The following is an 11,958-nucleotide window of genomic DNA, read 5'->3' as shown; positions in this document are numbered from 1 at the left end:
GCTGAGGAAGACTGGCCCTGGGCTAACATCTGTGCCCATCTTCCTCCACTTTATATGGGAAGCCACAGCATGGCTTGACAAGTGGTGCATCGGTGTGCGCCCAGGATCTGAACCTGGGCCACTGCAGCAGAGTGTGTACACTTGACCGCTATGCCACCAGGCCAGCCCTTGAAGATCAAGTTCTTAATATTACCCTCACAGACATAACACAATACAGGGTGATATGTCCAGCTCTAGATTTTGTTGCCCTATCACAGGCCTCTACTGAATTCAATGTCTATTCACCAGATACCAATCAGAAGGAAGGACAAAGAGCAAAGGCCCAAATATGAAAATAGAAACTCACAAGAAACTATACTCTTTGATAAACTTCCCATACATAAAAATTTATTCCAACTGTTTAATAGTATGAAAAATAAAAACAGGCTCCCCTACCAATCACCCCAAAAAAGCTTTCTCTAAGAAACGAACAATACACAATGGATTAGGCATATCCAGGAACTGCAATATAAAGCCAGTAAGAAAATCTCAACAAATACAAACAGTCATTTTTCAATGGCCCCTTAACACAGAACAATGAAAACATTTTTATAAAAAGAATTAGAGAAAATATTATTAACTGATTTAAGGAAAAAGCACTACCTTATAATCTTATGTACAATTGATGAAGGATGACTTGCAGAATTATCTCACCTCAATATTCATTTCTCAAAGTTATTAATAGAAATCCACAAGCCAATGTTGTACTTTAAGGAAAAGGCTTGGTAAACACAATATATTTATAAGTTTTACAACTCTTTCATGTTGACAGTTTTCTAGATCATACACAAGTAAATTTCCATCAACGTTCTCATATGACTTATATTTCTTTTTGGTGGGAGTTTCACACAGAAGGATGTAGGCCAATTGAAGTCCTTCCCACACTATTTACATTCAAGAGGTTTTTATCAAGGCCTTTCATGCCTTCAGAGAGAACTGGGCTGACAAAAGGCTTTCCCCACATTCATTATATTTATATGGTTTTTCCTCTAGTGTGCAGTCTCCCATATCCTCAAAAGTTTGCATGAGAAATAAAGGCTTTCCCACTTTCCTGTCATTCACAGGGTTTCTCTCCAACAGGTTCTTTCATGTCTTCAAAAAAACTGGAAAAACTAAATGCTTTACTACATTTTTCACATTCATACAGTTTTTCTCCAGTATGATTTCTGTATTTGGAAACTTTGATGAGAACTGAAGGCTTTTCCACATTCTTTACATTCATAGGGTTTCTCCCCAGTGTGACTTCTTTCATGTCTTTGAAGCAATCTGAGATAAATGAATGGTTTCTCACATTCCTTACATTTATAAGGTCTATCTTCCATGAAAATCATCATGTGTGATCAAAGGTTTGAGGGATCCATAAAGGCTTTCCCACATTCCTTACATTCATAGTGTTTCTCTCATGTATGAACTCTTTCATGTACTCGAAGAGAACTAGAAGTAGTGAATGCTTTAGTGCATTTTTTACATTCATAGGGTTTCTCTCCAGTATGAAATCTTTCATGTACTCGAAAAGACCTGGTACAACTGAATGCTTTACTGCATTCTTTACATTCATAGGGTTTCTCTCCCGTATGAGTTCTTTCATGTACTTGAAGAGAAGTGGAAGAAGTGAATGCTTTCTTGCATTCTTTACATGCATAGGGTTTCTCTCCAGTGTGGCTCCTTTCATGTACTCGAACGGCACTGGGAGAAATAAATGCTTTCTCACATTCCGTACATTTATAAGGTCCATCTCCAGTGTGAGTGATCATGTGTGCTCGAAGGCTAAAGGGAGTTACAAAGGCTTTCCCACATTCCTTACATCCATAGGGTTTCTCTCCAGTGTGACTTCTTTCATGTTTTCGAAGAGAACTGGGATAACAGAATGCTTTACTGCATTTTTGACATTCATAGGGTTTCTCTCTAGCATGATTTCTTTCATGTCTTCGAAGAGAACTGGAAGAAGTCAGTGCTTTATTGCACTTTTTACACTCATAGAATTTCTCTCTACTGTGATTTCTTTCATGTATTTGGAAAACTTGAAGAGAAATAAAAGACTCACCACATTCCTTACATACAAAGGGTGTCCGTCCTGTGTGAGTTCTTTTGTGGTTTTTTAAGTTAGCATATGAACTGAAGGCTTTCCCACATTCCTTACATTCATAGGGTTTCTCTCCAGTGTGAATCCTTTCATGTACTCGAACAGCACTGGGAGCAATAAAGGCTTTCCCACATTCCTTACATTTATAAGGTCCATCTCCAGTGTGCGTGATCATGTGTACTCGAAGGCTTGTGAGAGCAATAAAGGCTTTGCCACAGTCCTTACATTCATAGGGTTTCTCTCCAGTGTGACTCCTTTCATGTATTCGGAATGAACTGGGAGCAATAAAGGCTTTCCCACATTCCTTACACTTATAAGGTCCATCTCCAGTGTGAGTGATCATGTGTACTCGAAGGTTTTTGAGAGCAATAAAGGCTTTCCCACAGTCCTTACATTTATAAGGTCTCTTTCCAGTGTGACGTCTTTCATGTATTCGAAAAGTTCTGGGATCACTGAATGCTTTACCACAATTTTTACAATCATATGGTTTCTCTCCAGTGTGACTCCTTTCATGTACTCGAAAGGCACTGGGAGAAATAAATGCTTTCTCACATTCCTTACATTTATAAGGTCCATCTCCAGTGTGACAGATCATGTGTGATCGAAGACTTGAGGGGTCTGTAAAGGCTTTCCCACATTCCTTACATTCATAGGGTTTCTCTCCTGTATGAATTCTTTCATGCTTTCGAAGAGAACTGCAAGTAGTGAATGCTTTATTGCATTTTTTACATTCATAGGGTTTCTCCCCAGTATGAGTTCTTTCATGTATTTGAAGAGACCTGGAAGAACTGAGTGGTTTACCACATTTTTTACATTCAAAGGGTTTCTCTCCAGTGTGAGTTCTTTCATGTCTTTGAAGAAAACTGGGAAAACGGAAGGCCTTCCCACATTCCTTACATTTATATGGCTTCTCTCCATATTTTTGATAGTCATATGATTTGTGTTCAGTGTGACATCTAACGTGCCTATTAAGTGATAAATGATGCTTGAAGACTTTTCCACATAAACTGCACTTACATGGTTTTGCAGTAGTTTTCTTGTTCAGATTGAGATTTGGAATGTGGATGACGTTTTCTCCACATTGACTACCCTCTTCACTTTCACAGAGTCTCTCTACCATACGACTTCTGTAGAAAATGAGAAGCACATTATTAATTATTTCTTTATAACAATTTTATATTTGTTATATTTATTGTGATTTATAGGAAAAGTTTGGCTTTTCTGCCTTGTCTAAATTCTCAGAAATTGAACATACTGAATATTCTGCAAATGTACATCACCCTGCTATTATCCAAACAGTGATATTCATATAGGGTTTATTAATACTGTTTCCAAATCAAGTCTTTTGCAAAAGCTGAACCTCTACATCACATTTCAGAACGCATATTTGGTGAAAATTTTCTAAGGATAGCTAAGTTTGAAAAAAGTGTTATTTGTTTTGTTTGCTTCTTTTTAAAACTTCATAACATACCAGGATTCTCACATGAGACACTGCTTTCTATTGTGACTGTGACTCACCTTAGTTTTCTCTCCTGGTTTTTGTACTGATCTTCAATGTCATGATGTTTCCATGTTTTTCCTGAAATGCAGACCCAGAAAGTTGATTCCAAAGTATTAGAAATTATAGATTCTAAGTCCATGACGAGCTATGATCATTTCTAGTTTATTTACCAATATCGTCCCTTTCCGCATTCTACATCTGGGAACAATGTTGATGGGCAAGAAACACTTGTTCTCTAACTGATGAAGTGAAAGAATGTCCTCATTCTTACCTATTGAGGCCAAGTTCCTGAAGGTTTCCCACATCACATCTCTGTAGAGTTTCTTCTGTGAAGGATCCAGTAAAGCCCACTCCTCTGGGGTGAAGTTCACAGCCACATCCTCAATGGCCACTGAGTCCTAAAACATCACATGTATGTGTATAGTAGGATGCATAAGACTGACAGAACTGGGAATCTATATCTATTTACAGGAAGGTTACATAAGATTCTATCATCTCCAAACATTTATTCTGTGATGTGGTCTTCAAAAACTCACTGTTTTTCTGTACACACTTCCTCATCAATTTAACAGCATCATGAACAAATGAAAATTATTTACACATTTTTACTGTGATCACATTTCATCATATTTCTCTGTAATGGCAGAGTCAAGAGCATGTTGGGAAATGACATAAATGCCATACAATGGAACAAATATTATCATTATCAGACAAAAAGAACAAAAAAGACAGAACACAATATCCATGAGGTCAATTCTCTTTACCAGAAGACTTAAACTACACATAATGGGGACACTTGAAGAAAAAAAAGACAGAAAGTAGTGAGGAAACAAGTGAAGTAATAATCATCAAAATATCCTAAAGTTAATGACAGCTGGCAAACTGCACATCCAGGAAGCTCAGAGAACACTAAACATGATAAACTACAAAAGTGCACCCCCAAGAATATCATATTCAAACTAGAGAAAAATCAAAGAGAATATAATGAAAATGCCAGAGAAGAAACACACCTTAGGTACAAAAAAACAAAAATTCTAATTAAACTGGACTTCTTTTCAAAAACCATGCTACAAGAACAGAGTAGAGTGAAATATTTAAAGTGTTGAAAATAAAAAAACCACTCTCCTAGAATTCCCTGTCAAGGAAAATTATCTTTTAAAAGTAAAGGAAAAATAGGTACTTTCTGAGACAAAAATTGAGGAAATTTGTCACAAGTACACCTACTTTGAATGAAATGTTCAAAAATTTCTTGGAAAGAATGTAAATGATAAAAGTAAAAGATTAGAAAAGGACAAAATGAATGTAAAATATCTTTTTTTTTCCTGAGGAAGATTTGCCCTGAGCTGACACCTGTTGCCAATCTTCCTCTTTTTGTATGTGAACCGCTGTGACAGCATGGCCGCTGACAGACAAGTGGTGTATGTCCGCACACGGTTACTGAACCCAGGCTGCCAAAGCAGAGCATGCCAAACTTAACCACTAGGCCACCGGGGCTGGCCCAAAATATCTTTTCTATATTTATAATTAATGTAACAGATGACACTTTGTTTAAAATAAAAATAGCAACAATGTATATGGTAATGAGAAGCTTATGGACCAGTGAAATAAATGACAGCAATGGGACAAGGCAGAGTGAGCAGAAATTGGGAATAGTGTGTTATGAAGTACTTGCACACAGTTAAGTGGTATAGTGTTATTTGGCAGAAAATATCAGTCAGTTATAAATGTGTATTGAAAACTCAAGGGCAAGCACTAAAAGAGTTTTTTAAAAAATGTGTAATTGATATGCTAAGAGAGGAGGAAGAAAAGAATCAGATAAAATGCTGAATTTCAGTGAGAGGAGGTGGAAAAAAGGTGGAAGACAAAAAGAGCAAGAGCAAGATATAAAAAACAGTAAAAGAGGTGGCAAGTATTAATCCAGCTGTATCAATAACAACTTTAATCATCAATAGTCTCAATACAATTGAGAGAGACAGTAATATCAGATTTATAAAAAACAAACTGAGTTATATACTGTCTACAAGAAACCCACTGTCAATATAAAGACACAGATAGATGAAGGATAAAAGGATGGAGAAAAATATGCCACGCCAACACAGGTCAAAAGAAAGCTGGCACAGGTATATGAATTATAGAAAATGCAGATTTGAAACCAAGGAAGATTCAGAGATAAAAAGGGGCATTACACAGTGACAAAGGGGTCTATTCTCCAAGAAGGCACAGCCACCCTTCATGTGTATGCGCCTAACAACAGAGGGGCAAAATACATAAGGCAAGAGCTGATAGAAGGCAAGGAGAAACAGATGAATCAAGTTCAGTAGTTGAAGAATTCAACACCCTCTTATTAGGAATTATAAATTCCAGTAGGCAGAAACCCAGGAAAGACAGAGGTGAATGGAACAGCATGATGAAACAACTGGATTTTATTTTAATCTACAGAATACTTCATGCAACAACAGAATATACATTTTTCTGAAGTTCACGTGGAACATTCACCAGGACAAACCACATTCTGGGACTAAAGCACACCTTAACAAATTTGAAAGAACAGAAATTGTACAAAATATGCTCTCACCACATAGGGATTCATCTAGAGGTCAATAACAACAAGATAGTTGGAAAACCCCCAAGTATGTGGGGATTTAACAATATATTTCTAAATAATACATAGGATCAAAGAAGAAGTCTCAAGAGAAATGAAAAATTATTTTGAACTAAATGAAATGAAAACACAACATACCATAGGCTCTCGGATGCAGCAAAAGCAGTGCCTAGAGGGAAAATTATGCCATCGAACAATTACACCGGAAAAACCAAAGATCTATAATAAAAAATGTAAGCATCTACCTTAGGACACAATAAAAGGAAGAGTAAATCAAACCCAAAGTAAGCACAATAAAAGAAAGAATAAAAATTGGAAAAGAAAGCAATGTCATTCTGGGAAATCAATAGAGAAAATTAAAATAAAAAAGCTGGTTCTTAGATAAGACTAATAAAATTGATAAACATCTAGTTAACCAAGAAAAGAGGGAAGACAGATATTACTAATATAAAAAAGAAAAGGAAGGGGAAATGAAAATAAAAAAGGATTTGATGGGGGCCAGCCTGGTGGCGTAGCGGTCAAGTGTGTGCACTCCACTGCTGGCGGCCCAGGTTCGGATCCCGGGCATGCACTGACGCACTGCTTGTCAGGCCATGTTGTGCTACGTCCCATATAAAGTGGAGGAAGATGGGCACGGATGTTAGCTCAGGGCCAGTCTTCCTCAGCAAATAGAGGAGGATTGGCATGGATGTTAGCTCAGGGCTGATCTTCCTCACAAAAAAAAGAAAAAATGGGCAAATGATCTGAAAAGACAGCTTGCTGAATAAGATATATAAATAGGAAATAAGCAATCTGCTGGGAGGCTGTTTCCAAGACCAAAGGCATAATAGGTGCCTTAGTAGAGGGTCACATGCTCAGTGCTTCTGAGAGCTTCTATTTTCAAGAGATCTCAGTACCTGGTGATAACTGCAGCTCTAATGGCATATAGTGTGGGGACTAGGGCAGTTTTTTGCAACAGAAGCCTAGAGACAACTTAAGGCCCTCCTCCAGAGAGCCTCAAATCACTGCCATCAGGGTTAGTGGCCTCCTCCTGACAACTGATTGCTTTGTAGAGTTTAAGGAACCCAGGCTTAGTTGGGTTTGAACTAATCCCTTTACTATGCCAAATGCAGACTGAGGGTGTTGTACAGTATAGCCCAGAGGGTCAGGATCTTTGTTGCAAAAGACGCAGGGGCACCAGCAGAGTTACTTAGGGATCCTAGTGAGCCGTCTGTAATCTCACCACCTACTGGTTGCATTTTCCTGTCTCTTCTCTTTCTTGTTGAAATAATTGCTCTATAAGGAGTGTTACCATCTGATGGGCTCACCTCATTCACAGGATAGAATCATCCTTCTATCTCCCAAGATTCCCCGCTAAAGTTGGGGTGACCCCTGCCTCAGTCACTCCTTCACTCTAAACAAACAGATAGATTCCACCAAGACATTGATGGAGGACCACATTAAGAAGGGCCCCATTCCCAGACTCCTGCTCCCAAGGGAACTAAAACTGCCAATTCCGAGTCCTCCATACATAATAGACCCAGGCGTGGTGGGTGAACAGTGCACACAGGGCAGCACAGCTCACAGGAGGAGCTGCCCAGCAAGCAGCAGCTCACAGTGCAGGAGCCTCCAGGCTTTCTCATCAGCCCGTCCAGACAAGAAGGCCTAGGGGAAAGGGAGGGGTGAGGCTTAAGTGTTCAGAAGCCCAACACCAAATATGTGGACCCTGGGCACTCACTACAAGAACAAACAGGGGTAAGAGAAATAGGCATTCACACTGGCTTGTTTTTATATAAAGAAACACTAACAGGATGATGAAGCAGTGATCAAAACTGGTCATTTGAGGGGGGCTGGAGTGAGAGCAGAGGAGTGGGGCAGGACATGCAGGCAGGGATTCTCCTTAAGGTTCTTTCCTCTCTTAGGAACTTTTCTAACCTTCCCATATATTATTTATTTAAAACAAAGAGAGAAATTTATACATACCATATTTTGCTATGCTTGATCATTATTTTTAATTGACTTTTGCATTTTACAATTAATTTAACTTTAACATTTCTACATAGGAAACCACTCTAAGATTTAATCCTTTAAACACTAATAAACATAAAAAAGTAAACCATAAACCATTTACCAATCCCTTTCTAAAAAAAAGAAAAAGGGCATTATAATTTGTCCCTTCACTATATTTCACACTGGGGATCTTTGCAGGGAGGAGCAGCATATTATAAGACATTAGGAGTTGGCAATTAAGCCCTGTAATAAACTAAGAACTCCAAAGATGTACATAAGCTTTACATGTTTCCTCATATCAATGAAAATAGAAATTCAAGTGCTTTTTCCTCACATCCACTAAAACAGGAAATCATTTGCCTTAGGACGAGTACAGCCTTTTAAATGTCAATGTTCCCTCAGGACATGGACACACAAAAACCGACCTAAAAATGGAAAATGCATCTGAGAACTTAAGTACACCCATCTCACATCATGAGGCTCTCTTGCCTAAATGGAACAAAAATTCTATTTGGTTCCACAATTTCTTGCCTTACTCACATCGTATCTCTCAATCAACTTACATTTGAAAACCCCAAGTGCTAATGGAAACAGGAATCAAAGGGCTGCCATCTTCAACTGATAAAGGAAACCAAGGACAGAAACACGAATATTTGAATTAGCCCATAGAAGCAGCCTGCTTGCCCAGAGTTCAGAAGGAAAACCCATGTTCAGAAAGTTGACCATATTCCCAAACTTAGGCTGTAAATACTCCTGGTTGAGACGTAACCCCTAGAGGGCTTTGTGCCTGGGAAGGAGGGAGGGGACACCTGAGCAGCCACAGGAGTGAACTCTGGGGGCTCCACACACCCTCCCCTCTCCTGTGAGCATGGAAGCACTGCCTCCCCCAGGCTTCCCTTCTCACAGTGAGGACACGCTCAGCCTGATTCAGTTTAATCTTCTGACCCAAATGAACACCCAAATTCATAAACTCTGTTCACAGGATAGAAAACATGATCTTTACAGATGTCTCAATGTGCACAAACTACACTCTCAGTGCACCTACAGTGTGGGTGCAAAACTCAAACATAACATTTAAAATGTCCAGGCCTAAGGAAGCATGACCACAACCTCAGAAAGGGCATCACTCCCCACCCCTATGTGCACGTGCACCCCCAGCTTTCCAGGGCTCTGCAGCTCCTCTCAGTATAGAGGCTCCTTCCATGGGGGGTGTGAGCAGGCAGGATACCTGCAGGGGGAGGCTCCCCAGGAAGAACAACTGGGCCTTCAAGTCCTTCCCTTTGCAGCCCCAAGGGGGCCTTAGCTTGGGTCTTTGAGTGCAGGCCTCTGCTCCCCACTGGAGATGCTTTGGATCATCATTGTTATTTTAAATGACACAAACCCAGTGTTTGAATAATCCAGCAAAATCACTTCAACTCAGTCTTTATGTGGAACATAGGGAAGAAAATTATGAGGCACTTTTAGTTTCTAGTTCAACTAGAAAACCCCAAATACCTATTCCTTTCAGAAAAAAAGATGCCCGTTAATGATTATTTCCATGGCAAGAAATCACACTTGAACCGTTGTGGTCTGCATGTCTAAGCCCTGGAATTTCATTTGAAAACTTCCAAAAGTAAAGAACAGACCTCAGAAACTTGCTACACACATTCAGGGGAAGAAAGAGTGAAATGAGTATTCTTAACAACTGGGATGTAACACAGGAATATTTTCTGAAATTCAGCTATTTGTTGCCTGTTTTGAACAATTTTATATCGTCTTCCAAGGTTTACTGATTAAATATATTTACTCTTATTGAAAAAAGGAGACTTACATAAGTGAATAAATCTTTTCTAGTTCACAAATATAGGGAGGGGCAGTGCCAACAAGACAGATCAGGCAATTTGCCTGCTCAACAAGAAAACCCACAGCAATGTATTGCATTGTGGGGAAAAAAAGATGTCATTATGGTATTATTTCCATGACTAGAAGTTTTTTTTATGAACTATTATTCCTACTTTAACACTTCAGGTCTGCAAGTCTTAGCCCTGGAAATCCATTTGAATTCACTCAAAATAAAAGAACAGACCTCAGAATATTAGTACACACAATGGGAGGGAAAAAAAGGAAAGAAGGATTTAGTACATGCAGTGTAAAACTGCAATGTTTTATTTCTTCAGAAATTCACATCTTTCTTGACTTTTTGGAAATATTTTATATTGTGTTTCAAGTCCTGTGGATTAAGTAAATTTTTATTCATTGAAAACTGAGAGTAAAACATACTGAATGAATCTTTTAAAGGTGACTAACTCAGGTAGGGGCAGTGCTTACAGGACAGATCACCCAAAAAGTTTCTCAAGAGGAACTTCCACCCAAAGGACTCCCCATAGGCTGTCTGTGCCCAGAAAAATCCTGGGGGGAGGGGCACAAGGATTTCACACAATGTAGTTCCAGGTGGTTATAGGCTGCTTTTCACTCATGTAAAATATCCACACACACAAAATAAATCTTTTCAAAACAGCCATTCACTCACTGTGAGAAAATGATAAACAATTAAAATATTGGATCTGTTTCAAATTCACCAAGGAGGACAAACAGTTGATAATAATGTCGTGAATCAGACACAGGAAGTTGCAATTTCGGAATCGGGGGGAAGAGATTGGAAATGTCGGCAATTTGCTGGCAGTAGTAGGAGAAAGGACGGACTGGGGACCCCACAGACCACAGCTCCTCCCACGCAGGAGCCCCGGAGACCGAGTCACGATTGTCCCTGATGACCCTCCCCGCGGTCACCGCACCATCTGGGGACACGCGGGGCTGCGGGCACAGAGCTGCCCAGAGAGGCTCCGGGGCCGCAGTCGCCGCGCGCAGTGACCACAGGACGCCCGGGGTCCCGGCTGCCGGCCCGGCCCCCACGCTGCGGCCGGAGGGGACTGAGGTCCGAGCGGCGCCCCCGCGGACTCGGGTCCGCAGACTCGGAGGCGACCGCGGGGAGGCCGGTCCCGCCACGGCCGGTTCCGACCAGCCCCTCCTCCCCGTCTCCTCACCCGGGGCCGCACACTCACCATTTCTAGTCTCCCGGGTCCCCCTGAGTCCTTCCTATGTCTCCCACGGCCAGTGCAGATCACAGCATGACAGAGGCTGTGACAGAGCCACCAGCGACCGTTAACGGCAGGGGACAACCGACCCCGAGCACCGCAGGAGCGAGACGAGAAGTCCCCATTGGGCCAGACACTCCTCCCCCAAATCCTGACTCCGGGCCCTAAATCTCACCATTTCTAGGTTTCCTGGGTCCCCCGCGTCCTTCCTATCACTTCCGAGGTCGGTACAGCTCACAACCCGACAGAATAGGCGGCAGAGCCACGTAGAGCCTTTAACGGGGGGAGACGCGACCCCCAACGTGGCTGGAGCCCGCAGCAACTTCCGGGTTGGTCTGAGAGCTTCGCCCCACCCACCTGCCCCGGCACCGCCTCTGATTGGACAGTTCAAAAGACTCGCCCCTTTGTCTGAGTGACAGCCCCCTGAGTTTAGGTGTCTGAGCGGAACGCCAGCCATAACTCGTCCTCTGCAGGGATATTTGCGTTAAATGGTAGTGTTGGGAGGCGACTCCTGGAACTTGATCCTTTTTTACAAACACACACAATTGAAAGTCACCTCACCATAGGCAATAATTAGTCTCTCCATTTTGATCTTTGTTGACAACAGGAGTCTGACATAGTTTTGCCAAATAGGTACACAGGCACAGACCAGGGAACTAGGCAAAGAAAG

General features: G+C 41.0%; 1 protein-coding gene across 1 annotated transcript; it reads right to left on the bottom strand.

Annotated features, from left to right (window-relative positions):
• Positions 1–360: 360 nt before the first annotated feature.
• Positions 361–11,606, bottom strand: LOC101395386 (uncharacterized). The gene is given in 4 exon segments (XM_014796860.2): positions 361–3,249; positions 3,641–3,701; positions 3,895–4,021; positions 11,464–11,606. Coding segments are annotated over 4 exon segments (2,262 nt in total). The 5' UTR covers positions 11,467–11,606; the 3' UTR covers positions 361–1,178.
• Between the last annotated feature and the right edge of the window lie 352 nt (positions 11,607–11,958).

This window comes from Ceratotherium simum, chromosome 39 (genome assembly GCF_057802395.1).
Source record: "Ceratotherium simum simum isolate JZ-2026a chromosome 39, ASM5780239v1, whole genome shotgun sequence".
NCBI classification, from domain to species: domain Eukaryota; kingdom Metazoa; phylum Chordata; class Mammalia; order Perissodactyla; family Rhinocerotidae; genus Ceratotherium; species Ceratotherium simum.
Note: the sequence above shows the minus strand (reverse complement) of the source record. Positions and strands in the feature narration are given on the sequence as shown.